At 35.9% G+C, this 26477-nt stretch overlaps 2 protein-coding genes across 21 annotated transcripts in view; one reads left to right on the top strand and one right to left on the bottom strand.

The window, feature by feature from the left end:
* The window catches only part of LOC115451343 (cholesterol 7-desaturase), a 49332-nt gene extending 46766 nt beyond the window's left edge, over nucleotides 1-2566 (top strand). For both annotated transcript variants that reach the window (XM_037447689.1, XM_030179633.2), the window contains exon 9: nucleotides 24-2566. In XM_037447689.1, coding sequence (XP_037303586.1) covers nucleotides 24-188 — 165 coding nt within the window. In that variant the 3' untranslated portion in view covers nucleotides 189-2566. The remainder of the gene's footprint in view (nucleotides 1-23) is intronic.
* Nucleotides 2567-4725: 2159 nt separating this feature from the next.
* The window catches only part of LOC115454174 (glutenin, low molecular weight subunit), a 29026-nt gene continuing 7274 nt past the window's right edge, over nucleotides 4726-26477 (bottom strand). For 9 of the 19 annotated variants that reach the window (XM_037439166.1, XM_037439262.1, XM_037439423.1 and 6 more), the window contains 5 exons: nucleotides 25745-25819; nucleotides 25198-25318; nucleotides 24827-24869; nucleotides 24267-24415; nucleotides 10980-15254 (listed from right to left, as the gene is read on the bottom strand). In XM_037439166.1, coding sequence (XP_037295063.1) covers nucleotides 15073-15254; nucleotides 24267-24415; nucleotides 24827-24869; nucleotides 25198-25318; nucleotides 25745-25819 — 570 coding nt within the window. In that variant the 3' untranslated portion in view covers nucleotides 10980-15072. Of the gene's footprint in view, nucleotides 5413-8253; nucleotides 8499-10979; nucleotides 15255-24266; nucleotides 24416-24826; nucleotides 24870-25197; nucleotides 25319-25744; nucleotides 25820-26477 lie in introns of those variants that run through there. The other 10 variants (XM_037439207.1, XM_037439291.1, XM_037439476.1 and 7 more) reach the window with 3 other exon arrangements.

Here is a 26477-nt window from a genome sequence, read left to right as displayed (position 1 = left end):
AATCATAGATCTCTTTGTTTCAGTTCGAACGCGACGTCAAGATATGGAACAGCAAACGGTTCGTCAGCGCGCCGGCGTACGTGAGATCTGACAAAGCAATAAGATCATTCCGTTCGTGGTTCGCTCAGTTTTACAGCGAAAACAGCGTCAGTTTTCGTAACGCGTTACAAAATCCTTTAGATTGGTGATTTACTTGTTTTAATTAATCAGATTTATTGACAGTAGGCCGAATCGATAGGTTCAACTTCGATGCGCTCTCAAGTGCGGGATTGACCCTCTGTTGCGCTCTCAAGTGCGGTGTTGAGACGCTGTCCAATTAATTTTTCAGCATCTTAAGATAGCCGCTGTATTAAACACATATTAACTGACGCATAAAATATGTGAATATCTTAAGTCAAAATATGTAACGTATTTTGTCAGTTGAGTTTTTTTTATGTAACAGCGGTGACTCAGCTGAGAGGATGCACTCAAATGACAGCTTAAGCTTCATTTATCATTGGTTGAAAAGCTAATTGACTTAGGCGACATTTTTACGACACTAAGTTTCAAACATATTTAAAATCAGCTCTTTTTTCTATGTTTTTTTTAAACTAGTTCTTCTTTTAAAAATGGCTCCACCGTTTCATCTATGATTTTGCCAATGTCGAAAGGGTAATTAAAACCTTGACATAAGTTTATTAAAGTAACTTTCGACCGGAGTGAACTAAGAAAAGACACAAACATGAAACGACAAAGAGCAATTGGGATAACATATTTGACATTAGTATAGGCTGTAGAACCAAGCACACGTAATTACAGAAGCGGTCAGCAGAGATCAGTCCCGGATCTTGAATTTTTTGAAGGCGGGGCAAAATCTGGTTAATGCCGCCCCCGACCACCTATATTTTTACTTTTGTCATCATCATTTCGCGTCCCGCGGGAAATAATTTATGTGTAATGGACTGGGTGTCTCAGTAGTCGAAGTTGCGTTAATGATGAGTCTTGTATTCGTCTGCCAAGTTTGAATTTGCCGCCCGAGGCTCGGGCCCTTACTTGCTCCTCCATAGATGCGGAGCTGGCACAGATAAGATAAACTAGTTACATTTTTCCGAAAGAAGATGTCGCTTAAGTCAATTAGCATTTCAACCATCGAAATAGTTCTTTATATAGACGTCTACTTGAGATTTCACTCAAAGTTGAGATTGTTGAGATTGTGTTATTAATGGCCCTACGTCATTGTTTTGCCGTAGCGATGTTTGTTATGACAACTCTTATGGGTTTGTTTTAGTTGCTCACAGTTCATGACTAAACTAATCGGTGTTTTTGGTTAGTGAAAATCTGCAACCCAAGTACGAATGCTCACGTTGTAGTATATATTATTATTTCGAAGGAATTTTTCGTATGGAAAGGATATTCCAAAAACAGTTTTATATTCGACAAAAAAATTTAACGATAATTTATATACATATATTTGGACAGAGTTTTTAAAAACGAGCTTATTGCAATGAATAATTTATTCAGTTTTTGAGATATTTGTAATTTTATTTTACTTAATAATTAAACTTAAAATGAACGCTTTCATAATACAAAAGCTATAGCATTGGAACGCTAACATTATTTTTGTTATAAATTTAAGTGTTGAAATTATTCTTTTAACGATTCCAAGCTCCACATTTTCGCTACTTTATTATCCAATACATTTGAGGTTGGTTCTAAATTGTTCGAAATAAATAACCAGAGTTCATATAAAAAGCGGACATGTCCTTTGAGTTAATAGTAATTCTTATTCGTGCTTGGGTTACAAAATAAACTGTAAAAATGGACTAATCAGAATAAAGTTTGATATATTGACAGATGACAGTTTAATTACCAGTTTTGATAAAGGTACATAGCGATAGTGATTTCTTGATTGTGACCTTAGTCGCTAGATGGCGTTGTACACATGTTTGTGATATTTAAAATATACGTTATTTATTGTGTTTAAAATGGATTTGTTTTTAAATAAGTTAATATTAAAGGCGCCATATGCTGGTCATAAAGCTACGTGGAATGCAAACGACCGATTTTTGACGGTGAACTATTTTCATTCGACGATTTTAGCCTTACTTACGTACAATTTACGATTATGTTCGGTCGTCTATTTTACACGTAAAACTGTAGTTTTATTGATACGAGAGAGTAAATAGATTTTAAAAATGTATCAGTCTATATTGTTTGGAAATATTTATAAACTTTTATGCAATTAATACAACTTTTTTACTTTATATGCGGCACTATATGTAATGTTGGTCACAACAGTGTCGGATATAAATAGGGTTGCCAACCTTACTATAATATATAGTATTGTAGTAAATTTTGGGTCTGCCTACTATACTATTGGAGAAATATACTTATAGGACGCAAAAATTACTATATTTTCAACACCTATAGCTAACAAACAAATCCTTCATTTTGAAAATATATGAACGCTCCTTCACAATTTCTTTTGAGTGATGGGACAGCGTGTATCCGAACTTTTAAAGAAATAAATCCGTAACAAATATATTTATCTATTTTTTTGCTTTTTCCATAAAATAATAATATCAGCCCTGTATTATATACTTGCCCACTGCTGAGCACGGGCCTCCTCTACTACTGAGAGGGATTAGGCCTTAGTCTACCATTCATAAAATACTATAAATTTATGAAGTTTGATATATTTTTTGTAGCTTATTTTGAAAATTACTATATTTCCTCGAAGACGTGTTGGCAGCCCTAGATTTAAAAAAAAATATGATAGTATTCTTAACGGCTTATGTCATTCCCGCTCGTTTTACAATCATCCCAACAATTTGTATTTAATATTGCAGTTTTTAATTTAAAAAGACTGTAGGAACGTAGGTTGTGTGTTTTAGTAATACGGTTTTTATACGTGAAGCATTTTGAAGAGCTGTAAAATAATTGCTTTATAATTATTGGATTGTGATGAAATAAAATGCTTATAATTTTCGTATGTCTTTTTATTTATTTATTAGCACTTCATATACAGAGAAGTATACAGGCGGACTTAATGCCAAAGGCATTTTCTACCAGTCGACTTTAAGGTGGTGCAGAGATAAACAAGATAGGTGCATCTGTGAATGGTGAAATAAATTTTATTAAATGCATAATATGTAAAGAATATTTTTTTGTTATAGTTTTGTAAATATTGTAAGTATTGCGCACAGGTTGTGCACTATCAGTCTTACTTATAAAAAATCGCAAAGCTATGCTGAGTTAAAACACAAATTTACTCGATCAGCTGTAAGTCAAAACCCGCCATCTTGCCTCTTTAAGTTTAAACTAGGAACCGGTGATGTTTTTGACAGCTATTTAAACAATTCTTAACCACCTCTTAACGCTAAAACAAGTTTATAAGTAAAACTGTATATTTGCATGGCTGATCTCCGGCCGCCGTGGCCGAAATTCCGCTAGAAGGAGATCATTTAATATTTTGGAAAGTAAATAAAAAAATCCGTAAATAAATTTATTAATTATTATTTTTGTAAGTACTTAAAACAATCTAAAAAGATTAAACTTACTATACATAGATGCTGTTTAAAAAAATATATATAAAATTTATTATTTTCATTGCGAATGGGGTCCAAATAGAGTGACTAAATCGACTGACGCCAAATCTGAGAGTATCGACTAACGAATCCCTTAGACAATCTATATATACTTATGAAGCTATAGAGTTTGTTTGAATGCGTTAAACTTAGGAACTACTCAATCGATTTTTTCGCTAATAGACAGCTACATTACTTGTTGGGTTATGACTATATTTGAATAAAATTGAGTAAGATTTCTTGAATATACATTTATTAGTTGTTACACTAAACGAATTGTTCAATACATATTTTGACACACGGAAGACAACAACGCTACTCGGCGGATATCAAAAGAAACAATATATGTTTATGAAGACATCTCTAAATATACTATATATATAAAATACGTTTACGAAGACATTATCCAACCTTTAAATTTATCTTTATTCAACATTACTCCTGATTGCTATAGGCTATTTTCACCCGGGAAAAATATAAAGCGGAACCTTTATCCTGAAAACATATTCACGCGAGCGGAGTTGCGAGCAAAAGCTAATATAGCATTAGGCGACTTGTATGATCTTTCCTTTCTGCTAAAGCATAAGATCAACTCACGCACATATATAAACTGTCGTAGTATCCGTAAAACAGATAAGCGTTTATAATATAATAGTAATATCAGCCCTGTATTATATACTGTCTCACTGCTGCGCGGACCTCTACTACTGAGAGGGATTAGGTCTTAGTCCACCACGCTGTAATGCGAGCAGACTTCACACACCCTCAGAATTACTATAGAAAACTTAGGTATGCAGGTATCCTTACGATGTTCTCCTTCACCGTTAAAGCGAGTGATTCACAAAGAATACACTCATAGTTTTGTAAAAGTCAGAGGTGTGTTTGGGTTTTGAAACTGCAGACATTCGTCTCGGTAGTCCGTTCCACAACCAACTAGACTATCGCTGCTCTTTACCTTTCGCTTGATAAGCGTTTAACATTAATTAAATCTGTATTCATAACGACATAAAACAATAATTGTGTTGCAGTTTCTATGTAGTAGTTATTGAAAGTGACATTATGTTCACAGTAATAATCACATAGCGCCTCCTTCGTAAACAAAATCGACTGACGGGAGTTGCTTGTTCGCCAGTCACTATGTTAATAATAAAGGCATGTATTTTTTGTAAACACATTTAATACAAAAAATGTCTCAAGATCAAAACATCGTTTTGACAGATCGGTTGTACAAAAGCGCGGGAAACAGAAACATACATTTTTTTTTTATTTTGATTTTCCCTGTATTATTGGGAAGGCAAAGGGTTCTAGCCCATACAGCCTCGTCATTAATAGTGCTTTCAATGAAATTCAGTACAATAAGGCCTAAGCCAAGTCTTCATATTATTTCCTTGTTAATGTTATTTAAATAAGGCCAAAGCCAAGTTTTCATATTATAAAACATAGACAATTCCTTATTTACAGATGACATAATAGACCACAGACAAAACATTGTCATTTAGGGATGTTCTTTATTGCAATATGGACAGTTTTTTTTCCAAATGCAGTATATTTGACTATCATGTAGTTTATTGAAATACGGAGAGATATTTTTTCAAAATGGAGTATATTTTATTATCTGAATTTTTAGTCGTCTTTTTTTTATTAGAATCACAGATAAATAACCATTGGCATCCATAATATAAAAGAACATAGGGGGTTAATCAAACGCATTACGCGGAAACAGCCCTGAATTCACTGTATTCAATAAATCCGTCGTTGTTTTTATCTGCTTGTTTCAAAGCGCCTTCGACGATTTCGATCAAATCGTCATCCTTGTACAGCGTGGTTGTAGCCGGCTTACCGTCATCTGTAACATATAAATTCGAATATTTGTCAAATATTTGGGATTCATAGAAGTATAGTCACCCCCTATTCCTTCTACCACGACATATTCGTTTTACAATAAGGTATTTGACTATGTTTGATTTTATGCATATTTTAATATGTAACAGCAGTTAGTATCAAAAAGAAATCTTTCTGTGAAAACAGCATTAAAATTCGATAAAAAATGATGCAGTAATTATAATTTCAAGTATTACTAGGTATAGGAGTGGACCTGGAGTATATCTCTCCGTCTCTTTCTTTCGCACGTTGTAATGCTCGCTGACGTCACACGCAAGTTTTTCGTTTCTTTTCTGTTTTTCGACACTCACTTATATCTAATTTCAATGGTTTATAACTTGTGCGTTTTTCATCAGATTTCAATGATTTCTTCACTTTTAGAATTTATACGACATACATATTTTATAAAAGTTATAAAAAAATAAGTAAAATACCCTATTACGGGCATTATAATTGAAGGAATAAGAGTCAAAAACGTCTCATTGAATTATAATACGGCTAACAAAGTTTTTCTTCGATTAGGATGCACGTAATTAGAAAAATAAAAAGAAAGAAGAAAGGAAAACGATTTATTAGAAATTAGAAAAAATAATAATCAAAAATGGCTGGTTGCGGCTGTGACCGGTAGCTGACCACTCAGTATAATGCTGTGATGTGGTGCAAACCACAACACAACGCTGTTTTTCAGCAATTACTGGTGGTAGGTCTCTCATATGTAAGAGTCCGCCTGGGTAGGTACCACCGCAATATCTCCTTCTGCCGCCAAGCAACAGTGTGAAGTCACTGTCGTGTTCCGGTTTGAAGGACATCAGTGTAACTACTGGACATAATAAGACTTAACATTTCATGTCTCAGGATGGCGAGCGCAGTGGAATACCAAACAATACGTAATTCAAGGTGTTGATGTTTCTACTGTTTATCGGTCGTATCGCTTACCACCAGGCGAACGGGAAGCTCGTCTCGTCATTCAAAGCAATAAAAAAACAACTAATCACAGAGGTTTTCAAGGAAACTCCTACCTGAACAAACCCGGCGATGCACTGTGATTGACGAAGCTAAAAATGTTGGGAAGACGGAACGAAATCAAGCAGGCAACTACACCGCGCGGGATGGAGTCACTGATGCCATTTGCCCTTTTAGGGGATATAGGAGATAAATGAATGACAGAGCAGATTTATTCAGTGACTTTTTTAGTTCTGGACAGGGGCCGCAAGGGAATCTACTTAATAAAATGCATTTATTAGTTAAAAAATAAGTTTAATAGTGTATACTTATAACTAACTTATGAAATGAACCGTTTTGTTTTTCATTCACAGTTAGAGTATAATTTGTACATCGTCTAAAAACAGAAAGGCATTTTATTTATAAAAATACAAAAGTTAGTAAGCCGACTAGCCGCGACAGTGGTTGGAGATTGACTAAGTGAATGTCGGGCACTTACCTTACTTTCGTCTTGCCAGTATTGAGCTCGGACAACGTATCTATGTAATAAAAACATCTTAGCTTACTACACCCTCCTCTCAGAGCTCATGATTGACTGCGACACAACAATAAACTATCCATTAGTATGCCAGCAATATTAACTAGGCCATATAATAAGGAATATTTTGGTAATACAATTTAAAAAAAACACATAAAATTGATTTTTAATTAAAATATTCTCAAATTTACATATTCCCGCCTTAACTCGTGCGGTTAAATGTATGAAACGAATGCTCAAGGTCATTTGCTAAGGGAAGGGTTTTAATGCTTACGGTATTTTACGAATATTATATATCTTATTCAATATAGAAAATAAAAAAAAAACACATTGGACTAAAAATTATTTTATTAAAAAACCAACACCGCAATAATTTTTTACAATTAATCAAAAAGTTCTAAGATTAGTTATATAGAGCGGACATAATTCAGAGAATATAAGTTTTTCACTTTATACCAACATTTTCATAGTTACGAAGCTGATTATTTTTAGCAAAAAAGTACAACTAATGAAAATTTTGTTGCAACAAAAGAATCTTGTATAAGTCTCCTACTTTAAAAAAAAAACATTTAAGTAATTGTTCAAATCGAAAATTCTTAAAATTCAGAAAAATATTCATAGCTCGTAAACTATGAAAAATCTAGGAACCTACATGGGGGTGATTCAGATACCCCAAGGGGTGCTCTATCTCTGGACCCACGCTTGATACTATTTTCTGGGACACCCTGTATATTAATACAAAAATATATACAGAAAGTATGTTAATATTTTTAAATACGTGCAGATCTCAATATAGAAAAATATAAAGTCTTTTACATTGATGTTTTGCTATGTCACAGTAGATTGAACCATCGCATGAGCGCAATAGTTTTGTATGGCAATAATTCCAATGTCCGCTCTATATAATCTTAGCACTCTTTATGTAAAAACAATTTCAAATTTTGTTTGATAATAATTTGAAATAATTATAGGTTTTAATTCGGACAAACAGAATATAACCAACTTTCCCCCTTAGACTTTTACTTTACCGACGATTCAGCATTTCTTATGGCTTTTATCATCGATATATATGTACTACGTACTAGATTAGGCGTTCCGAACATTCACTGTGTTCAACTGAATTGAACTGCAATCCATTCAAACTGACTTTAGTGTGGTCAATATAGACAGCTTTTGGTTGTGTACGGAGTGGCGCTCATGATATAAGAACTCGAGTCTTAGTGTAAACCTGGATTTGAATAAAAAATATTAGTCAAATAAGTAGTTGTTCAAGTGAATAAATAGGTTATAACAGTGACGTTGGTTGCCATTTTAGTTCAGATTTTAAACAGATATGGACGTTCGTGTCTATAGAATATACGTCAATGGCTAATTGTTTTGTTTTATAAACTGTTCGTTTCATTATCAAATTCAACTCTGATTCTTCGCTACCTTAGCCATGTAGTTACTTAATCTGTATTCTGTATAGTCGATATAACCATCTTTGTTTATGTCCGTGTGTGTTAGCGCAAGTTCCAGAACATCCTCGATTTGCTGGTCCGTGTAGCTGGCATGGTTCTTGTCTACACCGTCTGAAAATCATTTAGTTATTACTCGTACGGTTGTGGTGTTATAATAGCAAAAATATTTGAACTTGTTTGAACTCATGTGTGGCACGGGTATGTGCATATTTGTTTGTTTAAATGTTTGCGTATTTGCCATTCGGTATCGGTTTTTCGACCACACATCAAAGTGTTCAGTTATTGAGTTGGTTGAAGAAACAATACGGAAACCTAAAAGTAAAAGCCATAAAAATTGAAATTTGTTAAGTGTCTGTAACTGTGTTCAAATGTTTGACAAATTCTTTGTTCAAATATTTGTCTGTGTGGCGCCAGCATTAAATGTAAATCCAGTGCTGGGACCATTTAGAGTTACTTTGTTGGTGGTAGGATATATATCCGCCCGGATAGCGACCACCGTATACAAGGTACTGGTAGGTCTCTCATATGTGAGAGCCTGGGTACCATTGTAACCTCACTTGAAACTTTGCCGTGCCCGACAGGGTCCACGATTATGTCACTTGTATTAAAATGTAACATCTATTGTATAAAATGATTGTGGAATGCAGTAAACTTTGAATTTGAATGTATATTTCTGCCGCAGTGTGTAGTCACTGTTGTGTTCCAGTTTGAACATTGTGGCCAGTGTAACTACTGGACATAAGACTTAACATCTCATGTCTCAGGCGAGCGCAGTGGAACACCAAACAATATTTCGTAATTCAAGGTGTTAGTGTTTCAACTGTTTATCGGTCATATCGCTCACAATCAGGCGAACGGCAAGCTCGTCTCGTCATTCAAAGAAATAAGAAAAATAGTGGCCCACGTGTGTCGCGTTCCGGGATCAGCCTGTGTATACCCGGTTCCAACATAATTGTGTCGACTGAGAGGTAATCATCTCTCGTCAGTCGACGTTCTATTGGACCACTTCACTTACCATCAGGCCCAGTGGAGTCACATAGCCGTGTACTTATAAAAGTTACCAGCAAGTGGTGGAACAGTCCCGCATTAGATTTTTATTTATTATCAAATCTTTTTTTCGCTCTCTTCTCTCGTGGGTCCTCTCTTGGCTTGCCGGCAAACCTGACAGCTACATGACATTACGCGTGTCACGGAAAAAATAACCTTATTATGTAGTATATAAGGTTATAATCCCGTGACACACGTAAAGACCCCGAGTTTGAGGCAGGACTTCTGTTTTTGTCGTCTTATATTTAACGAGTAGCATGTTGATGTAAATAGCAGTCTTACTTATAAACTTGTTTTGGCGTTAAGAGGTGGTTAAGAATTGCTTAAATAGCTGTCAAAACATCACCGGTTCCTAGTTTAAACTTAAGAGGCAAGATGGCGGGTTTTGACTAACAGCTGATCGAGTAAATTTGTGTTTTAAGCATAGCTTTGCGATTTTTTTATAAGTAAGACTTGTTATATCCAACATTCTACTAAGTTTTTTTTCTTAAATTAAGAAAATGCTGAATGCATTTGAAGTCAATACATACTTCGCTACTTTTAACTCGAATATTTTTAGTAATTATTTTATTCTGAAAAAGTATTTTTATATAAGTGGACCCATAAAACGAGGAGGGTAGGTAGAGGTAACCAGAACACCCTCTTTTCACCATGATGTTCCGTCCCTTGCAGTGCCGGATTTATATTTTTTATGAGTGAAGACCACCTTATTTCCGTCGCCCCATATAGGGAGGTTTATGAATGTATGTAGGTTTCAATAATACTTAATAATTTTCCGTTTGTTTGTATTATGGAAGGCACTAAAGTTAAAAACGAATCATTAAATCGAGTGAGCGTCCTCTGAAATGTGCCGCCCCTAAGAGGCTGCCCATAGGCCGCGGCCTATACGGCCTATATACAAATCCAGGACTGATCCCATGATGTACGGAACGAGCCTATCGCTATATCTGGCACAATTACTAAACAAGGCTGATAATAAGCAGAAAAATCCTTATTTTGCCCGACCCGGGATTTGAACCGGGACATGATGCGGTGTCTCGCACGTAATACAACTATCCAACCGATGTGGTCTACAAAATATAATCTAATAATAAATACTTTATATACTTACCCCATAATTTTTTCACGTCACAAACATTTATTGTTCGACCGTCTTAGGTTTTTGGTGAACAAAACAATGCACTGTACGTCGTTGCATTTGTAAACGTTTATATTCAGAGAACAAAAAAAAAACAATGTAATTTTTTTCAAAAAAGTCCTTTCCTACCTCTTTAATTAATCAAACAAAAAAATTTTTTTTTTTCGTTCTCTAAATATGTATATAAATTTTTCTGTAAAAGCTTTCGCGAGGTTTTTTTCATGCAGAAAATGCCACATCTCATGCAGAAACACCAATCTTATAAAGCAATATACTTACGTTTGTAAATAAACCATCACCAATGGATTTCGCGAAGAGAAAACACCACCCATTTTATATGCATGCTGGCAGTATAAAAAAAAATACTCCATTATAAAAAAAAACTTTTTTTATAAAAAAAAATGAAATAGTGACATGAAAGTTAATATTTATTCAACATTCAAAGACACCACACATACATACAATTGACAACGAACAACATATACAGATAGTTGGCACAGATTATACAAGATATCTCTTGATATAAATAAAAAAGATCATTGAGTTTTTGGATAGGGTAGTACACTTATTTGTGTTTAAAAAAAACGTTAACGCCTTAAAAAGTGACATAAACACACGAAACGGGGCTTCCGTTTCGTATAAATGTGATTGGTGGGGAGACCAATGCGTATGTCACATGTTAGTCTCTAAACGAATCACAATTAAACGACACAGATTCACGACTTTGTGCCACAAAGGAGGCAGGTATCACGAACATTAAAAATAGTTGAGAAAAAAGTTTTAAGAATATGTGACACACCGATAAATAATTTTTAATCATAATAAGGAAACCATCTGACGACGTATGCCATTTTTCCTAAAACATATTCCTTATATTTTTGTCTTGAAACAAAAATTGCTTAGTTACTCAAGAAATTGCTATGAAATTTTGTTTTTTGTTATTAAATTAGAATATAAAGGTATTGTGTATTAATTAATGATTACAATTATAAGCTCTAACGTTCCATATTTTCAACACAATAAAACAAAAATCTAACCAATTTGAAAATAAATATGCGAATTTAACAACATTTCACTTTTTAATCTAAACCAAAAAAAGCTTTTTAGTTTAGTCTTTGCAAATCACGCAAGGAAGACTTTAAATTACCTAAATTGTATACCGACAAAGTTATATTTTTAAGAACCTCCTAATATCATTTATTTTCACATTTAAACAATTAAAATAAAAATATTTCTTAGTAAGATTCCTTTTTCTACTTTTTACCTTTTTCTACTTTACAGTTAACCTTTTCAACTATCAAGCAAAATGAGATACTACAATTCGAGACATAAGGTTGAACATTGAGGCACATTTAATGTATGTAATTACTAAAAAAAATAGTAAATCATTTGAAATTAAAACAAGAAATAAATAATACAAATTCGTAGCATAACTAACACCAACATGACCGCTCTGAAATCGTTTCGCTTTCTGCGTCAAGGGAAACCTTTCACAGTCCATTATCATCATTATCAGCCACATAAAGTCCACTGCTGAACATAGGCCTCCCCTAAAGATTTCCAGACGGACTTGTAAGTGGCCTGCATCCAACGTGTACCTGCGACTTTTATCAAGTCTGTTGCAAACGTCTAACGCTGCGCTTGCCAGTACCTGGTCTCTACTGGGAACTTCTTTGCCCCAACTGCCGTCAGTTCTGCGAACTATGTGCCCTGCCCTGTCGCTTACCATAATCAATCCTGACCGCTGATGTATTAGGCAGTTCCAGTAGCCATCCTGAACAAAGGTTCGTAACCCTTTATTTGTCCTCAACTTGGTCTCATTCTAAGGGTTGTGAGTGCCTGAAGCCCTTTCCCAAAAGTCTGCGGTGTGTTTGCATAAGCCGACCCTGGTCAGGCTAACAAATATAATGGATAAAAAACAAAACCAAACACACATCACGCATTTATCCCTGAAAGGGTATGTAGACACAAACAGGTCACCCACTTTTGGACAAGTGTGTTCCCATGATGTGATAGGGGGCGAGCCTATTGCCATATCGGGCACAAATTCCAGACTCCGGGCTGATACTGAGCAGAAAAACCCAAATATCATTGTCCGACCCGGGATTCGAGCCCAGGACCTCAGAGCGCTGCCGTACCGTATGCAGTACAACTACGCCACCAAGGCAGTCCAACATAAATGCATTAATAATAATGAAAAGGAAATGAGTTAAGAAGTATGTGTGAGGTGACTATGTATGATATGCGGTATACTACGGTTATAGATATGTGTGGAGTGACAGAGGTTGTTACCAAAATTGAGAAGGGTATGCTAAAGTGGTTTGGGAATTTGCAGAGGATGGATGATAGACTGACAAAGAGGATATAATGCGAATGTGGATGGAAGAGCCGGAAGTGGTCGACCGCACCGAACCTTCGAATGTCAGATAACATTCTTAGTAAAGAGGTCAAAAGTACCCTGAACTGAATGCATGAAAAGATTGATGAAGGTGGACACAGCGAGAGAAGTATGCCAGAATCGTGCAATCCATAGTCTCTCCCTACCCCTATGAGAGAGAGAGTGTCGTGATATTAAGTATGATCCAATCAATATAACTCATCTGGAAGCTTTCTATCAACTTTCAATAACAATACCACGCAAAGATCGTTTGTAGACGGCTAAGTTGTATATAGACGTTGCTTTGACGAACTTCAGAGCGGTCATAATGATTAGCGACAGATGAGTGAAATACATGGTAAAATGTAATATGTTTTTCTGAAATAATTTTTAGGTACAGTCAAAGTAATATGTTTTTTTTACGTGCAGTCAATGTAACATATCGACGGGTGAGACTAATTGACATCAGCACTTTTATCTGTTTTTTTTTAACCTAGATAATGTTTTTCGAAAAAAATGTTGCTTAAGTCAATTAGCCTTTCAACCGACGATATACAAACAAGTATTTAACCACTTTCTAATAATCTGTAGTATTTATAATAGACATATGCTATGAAAAAAATATTTAAAAAAATATGTACTTTGTATTGCTAGATAAAACAAGAAAAAACGCGAATACTTATTCAAGAAACATCTGAAATATTTATACAATATTCACGAAATATATAAAAAAAAAACATATTAAATTTTCCCACGTACAAAATAGACATTATTAAAAATATATAAGTTTTTTCTAGCACACATTTACAACCGTTTTATAAAACAATAGATCCTATGTCATATTTCAATACTTAAAAAATGATGTTAAACTGTATATGGGCAGTCATTTCCCAAACAAAAAAAAAATACATAGCTACTTCACTTGTTACTTTAAAAAAAAAACTCAAATAGAAAAACATAAAAAAATAGATCTTTAGTAAAGTATTAAGGCACAGACCATTTTCGAAAAACTGACATCTAGCGGTAAACTGTTGAACTACTATGCCAAACTTGCATAATTCTATATGACATAGGACCTATTGGTTCAATCTTAAATTCTATGTACAAAAATTACTTACACTTATATAGATACATAAATATGAAGATATGTTCGTCCGATACAAATTCATTGTGCAATATTTAATTAAATAGGTTCCCAAGCATCAATATAAGTTTTAGCAGAGCATACCATTATGCAAAGTTAAAAAAAAACATTAATGTATTGTAAAAAAAAGTATTTTATGGCTAAAAAAACTTTTTTTATTTATCCACTTTTTTGTGTTTTTAATACAAGCCTGAGTTTTTTTTAAACTGAGTTACTTTCAAACGGACACGGACATACCTTAATATCTATTACCTACAATTAAATTCTAATGAACCATTAACCAAGATAGCAGAATGCTTAGAATGAGGACCACTAAAATTTTTGCCACCAGATTGGCGCCAGATAATGAGAGAAATTGACAATTGTAGTTTTTTTCTGTGGCTTTTTTGTAATGAGAGCGTCATCTGTCAAATCATACCTATTGTTACTCTATGAGCAGTTATTCATTGCTTTTTTTTCATAATAGCGATAGTAAACCTTGTTGATTATTTTATCTGCCTTTTTTAATACTAGAAAAAAAAATTAAGGATTATTTACCATCTTTACACATTAACTGAATAATTGTTGGGTCCAGAATTCTATCCCCTGCCAACTTGTTTACTGATCCATACATTTTTATACGCAGTCAGGAATGTAAAACCTTTGGGCAGAGTGGGAGATAACGGGACCTGCTTTGAGTTACATGTACACACTTTTTTAGATGCTTTTAGGTCGTATTTTACAAAAAAAAATTAACAATTAAAAATTGATTATATCAATTATTACATCATATCAATCACAAACAAAATCAATTTTGAAAAAAAACTACAAAATTCCGATCCGTTAGCAATTCAAAAGGAATACCAATTTTCACAACAAAAAAAACAACCACATAAACTTTTTTTATAAAAAAAAACTAAAAAATATTTTTTTATAAAAAAGTATTTTTTTTTTTTAATACTTCGACCCTATCTATCACTCACTCCGCCCGCTCCCCCGTCTAATTCTGCTTCTGGCTCTTCTGTTGCGCGCGCACAAATTCCGGATAGTCAATATAACCGTCTCTGTTATGATCGTCCATGTTTAATATTGGATCTATCAGGTTCACCAGTTCATCGTCATTGAATATCTTCTCGCCCACTGGTGGGGAGCCGGGTTGAGGTTGCTGCTTGTGCCCTTGTTCTGAGCCCAGAAACACACACAAATGAGATGTGGTAACGATTTTGAAAGGGGGTGAATGGAACTTAAGGGGTCAAAACTTGTTGTATCTAAAAGCCTGCGTTCCAAACCTGGGGCTAACTACCTCTGCGAGGTAAATCAGCTATTTCACGGGGGTAACAAAGAACCTAATTATGCTACTAATATTAGAAATGCGAAAGTTTGTGAGGATGGATGGATATATGTTTGTTCCTCTTTCACGAAAAAACTATTGAACTGATTTCGATGAAACTTTACAGTAATATTAGCTGTACATCAGAATAACACATAGGCTACAATTTAAATAAATTTAAATCGGTAATAAAAAACCCGGAAAACTCCTTCACGCGGGCGAAGCCGCGAGAAAAAGCTAGTACGTACATAAAATTTTAAAAAATAACAGAGCTGACGTTAAAACTGTAAGGCTGTTGTGAAATTTATGATCAATAAAGATGTTTATATTTGCTTATATTGTCTTGATAACATTTTGAAGGAGGGGTAGAATTAGTTTTCCTCATAGATCACAGGGGTAATACTGAAAAGGTTAACAACGGGACGAGAAAATTGACATCTATTTGAGGCTTTAGTCTACTGAAAATATTTATTTAATATGAAGCCAAGCTTCTTTATCATTGACCCCTTGAGTTATATTCATTCCCTTTAATATAGAGGCTAAATACAAAACTATTTAACATATTAATATAATATCGAGTACGATTTTGACAACATTTATGAGTATAAAAAAGTTGATTGAAGTTCCTAATTCATATCAATGATATTCAAAAGGCATGGGTTCGCTACTGCGCACAATCTGAAGATACTGGTGGTAAGTCTCTCATGTGAGAGTCCGCCTGGGTAGGTACCACCGCAATGTCTATTTCTGTCAAGCAGTGTGTAGTCACTGTTGTGTCCTGGTTAGGACATTGCAGCCAGTGTAACTACTGGACATAAGACTTAACATCTCATGTCTCAGGATAGCGAGCGCAGTGGAATACCGAACAATACTTTGTAATTCAAGGTGTTGGTCTTTCTACTGTTTATCGGTCGTATCGCTTACCATCAGGCGAACGGCAAGCTCGTCTCGTCATTCAAAGCAATAATAAAAGAGCCGTAACTAAAATATGGTAGTTTCATATGTTTAATTTTTTACAATATATGTAACAGAAAATAATACGAAAAATATATACTGTGAAATCACCATCAAAATTCATTGAAAAATGAACCACTTATTAATTATTATGAAAGTGAGTGCGTTGAGGAGTTATCGCGCTGTCTCTCACGCACGCGGCGCTATGCCCGGTGACGTCACAGTTTGCTATCACTGTTATTTGACCGCTTACAAATTTCAAAACTTAAAACTTATTTAAGACTGCGTGGATTTTGAAAATTCTTTTTCCGTTAGATTACGGACGACGTACATTTTTCATAAATTAATAAAAAAAAATAGGCAACTACCCTTTTGGGACGTTAGCATACACTACGCTATATAAGAATAATGGCAATAATTATAATAATTTTTATGTTCTTTTTAATATATATATGACGGAGGGTCTGACGCCCGGTTGTTTTTAAAAATAATGACGTCAGCAATGCTGACGTCATTTTGTACATTGTTACTCTCATTTTCCATTTTAATAATAAATTTAAACTATAATTTTTGGTATAACACTTTTATTCAAATAAATAGGAGCTCTGCTTCATTCGACTGCTAGAGTTGGAATGCCCGATGCCATAATTGTCACTTGTATTTATACCAAACTCTGGAGTGGGGTTGTGTTTACAAAAATCTATTAATTTTATTGTTTACATGCGTTTTATTAATTTCTAACAATCAATTGATGATTACAATTTTACTTTCAACTAATTTCATGCAAAAACTTATCTAAATAACTTAATTAACTGGTCGTTGCGCCGATACGGCCGTTCTGACCGGCGGTGCGTGCTCTGCACCTGCCGTTCCATCGTAGAGTTCCGACATAAAATGTTCTTTCTGAGATCAGTGTCTGTGTACCTGTGTGTTACATAAGTTTGTACTTACTTAGTTTAACTTGCATTTTCCTGTACTTTGTACTATATCATTGTTACGCACTCTGTGGTGCTATGTCGTTGTTACGCACTCTGTGGTGCTATATGGTTGTTGCGCACTCTGTGGTGCTATGTCGTTGTTGCGCACTCTGTGGTGCTATGTCGTTGTTGCGCACTCTGTGGTGCTATGTCGTTGTTGCGCACTCTGTGGTGCTATGTCGTTGTTGCGCACTCTGTGGTGCTTTGTTGCGCACTCTGTGGTGCTATATAGTTGTTGCGCACTCTGTGGTGCTATATGGTTGTTGCGCACTCTGTGGTGCTATGTTGTTGCGTACTCTGTGGTACTTTGTTATCGAAGTGTACTCTGTGGTACTTTGTTATCTTTGCGTACTCTGTGGTACTATGTTATCGTTGCGATTGTTTCTTGTGCTTAAATTTAAAAATAAAAACATACCCTTTTTAATCAGCTGCTTCTTCAGTTTGTTGCTCAACCATACTGGCTCGCGAAGTAGATGGTAAAGGTTCATTAGTTGATGCTGAGAGATCGTCATCTTCCGCCGATACGGTTATCTGATCTCCAGGTTGAGGTGCCCGACGAAGTTGATCATGAGCAACCTTCCTGGGACGCCCTGAACCAACCACCTTCTTGACGAGATACCGATCATTGTCCAAAATTCTTATTATTTCGTACGGTTCACTGAATTTGAGATCCAGTGAGGTTTGATTTCGAGGATTATTTTTAACGAGTACATAATCACCTCGTTGGAAATGATGGATTTTTGCTTTTCTAGAATTGAAGCGTTGCTTGTCCTTTTCTGCATTTTGCGACATCTTTTGTAGAACATGGGTAGTAAGTCCTTCAATGTCAACAGTCTGATCGTCGATATTTACGAGACTGAGCAGTTCTGGAGGCACACAATGCCTGCGCTGAGTGAGTAAAGTAAGTGGAGCTACACCTGTTACACGATGAGGAGTGCAGTTTATTGCAAGCTGGAGTTCTTCAAGCATTGTGTGCCATTCTTCTGTTTCATAATTCTTTATCATGGTTAGGGCATTTTTTAATGTAGCTATCACGCGTTCAACTTGCCCATTTGCTCGGCTGACTCCTGGTGCTATAGCATGTATATCTATTCCTACACGGTCACAGTAGGTCTTAAATTCGCCTAAGAATTCTCTTCCACCGTCAACTATAATTTGGATAGGGGAACCAAATAGGTGAACTGTACGTCGCAAGGCCCCCAACGTATTATGTGGATTCTTATTGTTCGCATGATAGAATAGCACGTATTTTGTGAATGCATCTATAGTGACGATCACATACTGCTGGTCGTTAGATGTTCCCATTTTTGCCTGTTATGTCCATATGTATTACTTGAAATGCCGCCGACGGTTTCTGAATCGGGTGCATTTGAACTTGAATGGCACCAGATGCTCCCTTGGATGTTCTGCAGATGACGCAATTTTCAACAAATTTACGGATATTTGTGCTCATTTTGTCAAACCAGTAGCTGTCCTTAATTTTCTGTAGTGTCTTTTCCCAACCCGGGTGTTTCAGTGCATTGTGGAATGAGTTTATTAAACTCCACTGAAAAGACTTTGGGACCACCGTGCAGAATCGTTGTCCAAAAGCTGGATCCTCTACTATGCGTTTGAGAACATTGTTTTCTAGTATGTAACCGTTCCTTGGATTGTTATTACTCATACCATTCATTATAGTTCGTAATGTTTCATCGCGTCTTTGCTCTATTTTTAGCCAGTCCAGATCCTTGGTCATCATATTGACTGTGAGCTGTACAGGATTTCTGCTGAGGTAGTCTGCGTGTTGGAGTTGTTGACCTTTGCGGTATTCCACCTCAAAATCGTAATTTTGTAAAAAGGCCCACCAGCGATGTATTCTCGGAAGTAGATCCTTCTTATGCTTAGACGCCTTCAGTGCATTACAATCTGTGATGACTGTAAACTTCCGTCCATAAAGATATTGCCGGAAATGTTTTATTGCACGAACCACCGCCAAGGTCTCTAACTCGTACGAGTGGTAGCGACTTTCAGTTTCAGTAGTCCTCATGCTCATGAAGGCAACTGCATGCTGTCGCCCCGCAATTATTTGTACTAGCACTGCTCCAAATCCTAGACTACTTGCATCTGTGTATAATTGAATTGGTGCTTCCTCTTGAAACAATGTAAGGACTGGGGATGATGTTAGGTATTGAATGACCTTTTCTCGTGCCATCTCATGGCGTTCATTCCACTCCCATTTAGCCCCCGGTTTGGTTAGCTCATAGAGGGGTATCATAATGCGTGAAAAATCTGGAATAAATTTTCGGAAGTAGCCCGCTAATCCACAGAACTGCCTTACTTGTTTGGGTGTTGTTGGTACTGGTGCTCTTACTAGAGCATCTATTTTTCGTGGACTTGGCCGGACCTCCCCATTTGATACTACATTGCCCAGGTACTCGATCGAGCGTTTGAAAAATTTACATTTGTCTGCATTAATAGAAAAACCAGCATCCTGTAGGGCTATGAGTATACGTTCAATGTTTGATAGCCCTTCTGCTATATCTTTACATTTGCTTAATACGTCGTCAACGTAAACTTGAGCCGCATTTTCTAGCAATGAGCTCAGAGCTCTGTTGATGCATCTTTGATAGACTGAACATGCATTACTCAATCCAAATGGCATAGTCATATATTCATACAGTCCGTCTGGTGTGACAAAGGCTGTTTTTTCGATAGATGATTCCGCGATTGGTATTTGGTGAAATCCAGCGGCCATGTCAAAAGTTGTAAAGAATTGTCCTTGAGCTAATTGGTCGATTTGATCCGAAATTAGTGGTAGTGGGTAATGATCCCTTAAAGTATTAGAGTTAAGTTCTCTAAAATCCACGCACATACGGTCGTCACCATTCTTCTTTTTCACCAAGATGATAGGACTAGAGTATGGAGACTTGCTTTCACGTACGATGCCATGCTCCATCAACTCCTTCACGATGGCTCTTACCTTTTCTCGCTCAACCGGACTAAGTTTATATGGTCTCCGCTCCACGAATTTATTCGGATTTTTAAGGCGAATTTCCAGTTCGCCAGTTTTGACACGAGTTGTCGGATATCCCCTGATAAACAAATGTTCAAACTTGCTCAGCAAAGTGCGTAAAGTCACAATATCTTCTTCATTCGTAAGATCACAATCCAATTTGTCGAAGATGGGATTTACATGTTGAACATGATTAATGATCTGTTGACGTGTTAACCTTGTTCCATCCGAAGTAATCATCATAGCAAGATTCGTATGATTTATCAGATTCATACCAACTAAGAGGTCTGTCGTTATTTCATAATCTGCTACTATGTGAAACTGTAGTTCCACATTGATATCATCAATAACCCCAATCGTGGCCAGTGTGGCTATAGAAAGTACGGGAAATTGTCCAATTCCCTTTAAGTAACTCGCCGTTTCTATTCTTTTTCCTGGGATTTGAGATGCTACAGATTCTCGTATGAGTGAGCATTCTGCACCACTGTCAAATATAGCCTGAAAAACCTTTAGCCCGATCTTAACTTGAATTGGGGCTAGTCGTGATCCAGCAATGTAATTAACATTTGATGTAAATGAACGTTTGCGCTTGAAGCATGTTTCAAAAGTATGCCCTGGTATTTTGCAAAATGAACAGACCACCATTTTGCTCTGGTTGCTCTGGTTGGAGATTACTTCCTTGTCGTTGGTATCAATTCTTGTCTTGTTCCTATGTTCCGAATTTAATTCGTTAGGCTTGAAGTAACATTCACTGGTATTGTGATTGGATCTTTTACAAATGCGGCAGTATGAAGTTGATGCAATTGAATTTGAAAAACGCGATCGCTTAGCTGTACTCATATTACTAGAACTCGGGTGAGAACGCTTATTTGTTCTAATTGAAGATGCAACGGATATCAGTTCTGGCACTGATGTTGCTCTTGTGTTCAGTAACTCGATCCTAAGTCTTTCATCATTCACACAACCAATCACTGCTTCAACTGCGTCTTCATTTGATAGTTTGTCCCTAGTGACCCTTCTCCATAAAACCCAAGCTCGTGACAAAAACTCAGAAATGTCCTTAGAAGAGTCATAGACATGTTCTCTGAATCGGACTATGTCCCGAGAATAGCGATTTTCTGGCTCAAATGTAGTGATAAGATTGTGGCGCAGCTCAGCCCATGAGGCTGTAGTAACCATCCAATTGTCAACCCACATTTTTGCTCTTCCCTTTAAGAGACTGCCAACCTTCATGCGTATGTCGAAGTCATTGAGTCTGTATGTTTCGATGGCTTTGTCGATGTGTTGACACCACTCACGCACTCCCACATTAGTGTCTGGGTCAAAAGACGGTAGATAAATGTCGTTAATGCGTATCTTTGTCTCTGCTGGTGTATTTAAGCGTTCCGACATTTGTTGCATCACTTGCATCATTTGCATGATGAATTGCGGTGGTATGTTGTTCATCGGTGCATTAAAGTGCAAGTTTGGTTGAGCCTGTTCTTGTAAGGAAGTAACAACGTTGCTAGTGGTATTCAATCCATGGTGGGGTGCTGTTTCTATAGTAACATCAGGTGGTTGTTGAGCGGAAGTGGCATATGATCCCACTTCTGATGACGGAGGGTCTGACGCCCGGTTGTTTTTAAAAATAATGACGTCAGCAATGCTGACGTCATTTTGTACATTGTTACTCTCATTTTCCATTTTAATAATAAATTTAAACTATAATTTTTGGTATAACACTTTTTATTCAAATAAATAGGAGCTCTGCTTCATTCGACTGCTAGAGTTGGAATGCCCGATGCCATAATTGTCACTTGTATTTATACCAAACTCTGGAGTGGGGTTGTGTTTACAAAAATCTATTAATTTTATTGTTTACATGCGTTTTATTAATTTCTAACAATCAATTGATGATTACAATTTTACTTTCAACTAATTTCATGCAAAAACTTATCTAAATAACTTAATTAACTGGTCGTTGCGCCGATATATACGATAAATAATTACAATATAAATTTGTTACATAATACTATACATACACTGAATAGCCTAACAATCAAAAATCAGAATAGGAGGTAAATTTTAAATAGATATAAATTAAGTGATATGTAAAAAGAAAATAGTAAAGAACATTATTTAAATTATATTCGTATTTTGGTCCCCAAGATACAGGCATTGCCTAGTTTGGGGCCCCCTGTCTATTATATAATAATAATAATGTCAGCCCTGTATTATATGCTTGCCCACTGCTGAGCACGGGCCTCCTCTACTACTGAGAGGGATTAGGCCTTAGTCCACCACGCTGGCCTAATGCGGATTGGTGGACTTCACACACCTTCGAAATTCCTATAGAGAAATTCTCAGATGTGCAGGTTTCCTCACGATGTTTTCCTTCACCGTTAAAGCGAACGATAAATTCACAAAGAATACATACATGATTTTTTAGAAAAGTCAGAGGTGTGTGCCCTTGGGATTTGAACCTGCGGACATTCGTCTCGGCATTCCGTTCCACACCCAACTAGGCTATCGCCCTGTCTATTGCTTTGTTTTAAATTAGTTATAAGCACTAACATTACGTACTAATAATAATTTAATTAAGTATTTATGTGTTTCTATTTGTTATACTTATTTCGTTTATGCAAATAAAACTTTTTTTTTTATTAAATACTATCTGTATTTTATTAAGCGGCGATAGCCTAGTTGGGTGTGTTCAAATCCCTAGGGCACACACCTCGTGACTTTTTTAAAATCATGTGTGTATTCTTTGTGAATTTATCGTTCGCTTTAACGGTGAAGGAAAACATCGTGAGGAAACCTGCACATCTGAGAAGTTCTCTATAGGAATTTCGAAGGTGTGTGAAGCCTACCAATCCGCACTACAGCGTGGTGGAGTAAGGCCTAATCCCTCTCAGTAGTAGAGGAGGCCCGTGCTCAGCAGTGGGCAAGTATATAATACAGGGCTGATATTATTATTATTGTATTTTATTCATACTAGTGTAAATACGTCAAGATTACGCGTGTGTGCGTGTGAAACACTCTTTATTTCATTTGTTATGAGTATCTATACCTTTTGAATATCATTTGTTCGTATACATTCAAAAATCGATCTTAAACACACTATAATGTGACCTACTCTTGTGTGGGGTGCGCAAATTTTCCAAACATAGGGTTCTTGGCTTAGTTTTACGAACGTAACCGTGATGACAACCCCTCTGGGACACACACATGTAAAGCTTCAAACCACACATACACACAACATTGATACAAACACACACACACACACACATTTAAAAAACAAATATATTAACCAAAACATCATTTTATGTTAAGGCGATACCTCAAGGTCCATTTTCATACATTTTGTTTCGGCTTTAATCTGGGTAACTAAACAAGTATTAGTTAGTGATTAGTTCTCGCAGTTGAAGAAAAATGTAAAAATAATTATTAATATTGGATATTTCGGCCTTTAAAATTTAATATGACGAAATTTTAAAGGCAGAAATATCCATGATTATTAATTATTTTTACGTTTTTCTTTCAACTGCGAGAACTAATCACTAACTAGACGTGAATTTAAATTCTTTACTTGCCAATACTTGTTTAGTTACCCAGATTAAAGCCGAAACAAAATGTATGAAAATGGACCTTGAGGTATCGCCTTAAATTACTGTGTTCTTTGGATAAAATTATTAGTGAAAAAATAAAAAAAAATACAAACAAAATATTTCATTTCGATTACCTTAACATATAATTCTTTCACTCAATTTTTCTTCTTTATTGCACTATATAAAAGAAATCTCAAGAAAAGTAATGTTTTTATATTTAACATTTTGTATTCACTCATAAAAACACCCACATCTTTCATATACGTAAAACACCTCACGACTTTTCAAACCGATTTTTATCGGACCGATTTATCGTAACGATTAATCGTATTCCTAATATTCAGAAATGCTTACCGTGCCAATGTATGAGCGATTTGATGAGCTCGCATCCGTCCAACTTGTTGTTGTTATCAGCATCATGCATCTTGAAGTAGTGGAACTGTAGTTCCTGTTCCGACATTTTCGACGTGTCTATCGGCACCTCCATGTGCTCTTGGATATGACTGGAATTGGAATTATACCATTTTTAAAATACCATCCAATATAATACACACAGATATAATTTAAACACACGCGCGCACGCACCCTCACGCGCACGCGCATATTTGCATCCATTATCTCCGAAGAGGACAGTGGGTGCGCTACACCCACTTTTCGCCTTTTGTATTCCGTCACATGATTTAAGGGGCGAGCCTATCGCCATATCACGCACAAATTCCAGACTCCAGCCTCATATTAAGTAGAAATCGCCAATATCACTGCTCGACCTGGGATTCGAACCCAGCAACTCAAAGCGGTGTCGGATCAGAATAACGAAAGGTTTGTAAAAATATACTAAAGTATACATTTTTTATATTATAATATTGTATTGTATTACTTCGCCTCGTCAATCAGATTAAAAAAGAAATACTCACTCTCTCTCCTGGGCTATGTTAGCAGGATTCAATAGCTGAGGATCTGAAAAATGTATTACAAATTATATCAATTGTCGATTTAATGTCGTCTTGAACTATTTCCTTCTTTGGCATCATACTTTCAGTCAGAAATACACTCACACACGCCATATTCGCATTAAACTACAAATAAAAAATTCCGAAATTTATAACCGGGAAATTAGGCAAAAATATTTATTATTGATAAACATGGCACGTTGTGACTAAAGGTAAAAACGCGTATGTGGTTTCATGAATTAACGCAATATCAAATAATTATAGATATACCCCAAAATTATCCTCATAAACAATTGGGTGACCGTAAAAGATATACTCTGAAATATGTTTCTCACCTCCCAAGTGCGCATGCCCCTGCTGTTGCTGTTGGATCGGCACTTGCTGCTGTTGGATCGGCACTTGTTGTTGGATCGGCACTTGTTGTTGCATCGGCACTTGTTGCTGTACGGGGACCTGCTGGCGTTAAAAAATCGTTGCCAAATATTACAAAAACGCTTAGCTTTTTTAGAGAAATTATTTTAAATATTTACCCCCTTATTCATAGACGTTATTTATCTAAGGACGGAGCATTGCTGTGATAACAAGTCTGTTTCTCAGCTTTGTATATCTGACAGCCAACTAGATTCAAGTTGTATCTCAATATTAGCCAATCACAACGGCCCTATGTCTACGTACTGAGAAGGCTGCCATGCCGTCAGCACTGAGAAACAGACTTGTTATCACAGCAGTGCTCCGTCCTTAGATAAATAACGTCTATGAATAAGGGGGTTAGTCTATAAAAATATAGTTTCACAACAATCCTTAATTTCTTCATGAACTGCAAGGAAAGCTTAGTTTAGACTAGGATTTTTTCTAGTGTTTTAAATAAATAAAAAAACGTACCTGTTGGTATTGCTGCGGTGGTTGTTGGTACTGTTGTTGGGGCGGTGGAGGGGGTTGGTATTGTTGCTGAGGGTGCTGAAACAAAGACAATAAGGGTCAAAATAGCACAGTTTTGAGCAGCACGGCAGCCATTTTAAACCTTATTTTGATTGGGTTAGCGTTGAATTTAACCCTCAGCAGACATCATAGTTCTAAACTAATGATTTTGATGCAGTTTTTACGTTTGAAATCTGACGTAATCGAGATGGCTATTGGCTATAATTTAGAAATTCATTCAGGCGTTTAAAGTTTTTAACATGGATTCTCAGATATACAATATTACAAGAAATGTATATGTATGTATCAGCCGAACGACATGCTCGTCTCTTGTCAACTAGTAATAAGGTTTAAAATGCTTCAACAAACTGCCGTACTACCCATTGCTTTTGTCATCATTTGTAATACCATTACGACTTATATCGCGATCGTGATCTGTATCACCTGGTAATAAGGTTCATTATCGCAATAAGGCTGAGTTTAAATGACATTACAAGTGATGGAGAAACCCAGTTTTCACATAAAATTCCAGACATTGAAGATTAATGAAGATTCAATAAAATCAGCATAGTCCTTTATAAAACTAATGATGACATAATTGTATGGAATGATAAAGGTGCAGGGAGCTGGTGAATTGATTTTAAAATAAAACAACAAAAAAAATTGGTTAGTCACAAACACGATTCAAACTTCCATA

The sequence above is a fragment of the Manduca sexta genome, chromosome 1 (assembly GCF_014839805.1).
Source record: "Manduca sexta isolate Smith_Timp_Sample1 chromosome 1, JHU_Msex_v1.0, whole genome shotgun sequence".
In the NCBI taxonomy this organism is placed as follows: Eukaryota; Metazoa; Arthropoda; class Insecta; order Lepidoptera; family Sphingidae; genus Manduca; species Manduca sexta.
Note: the sequence above shows the minus strand (reverse complement) of the source record. Positions and strands in the feature narration are given on the sequence as shown.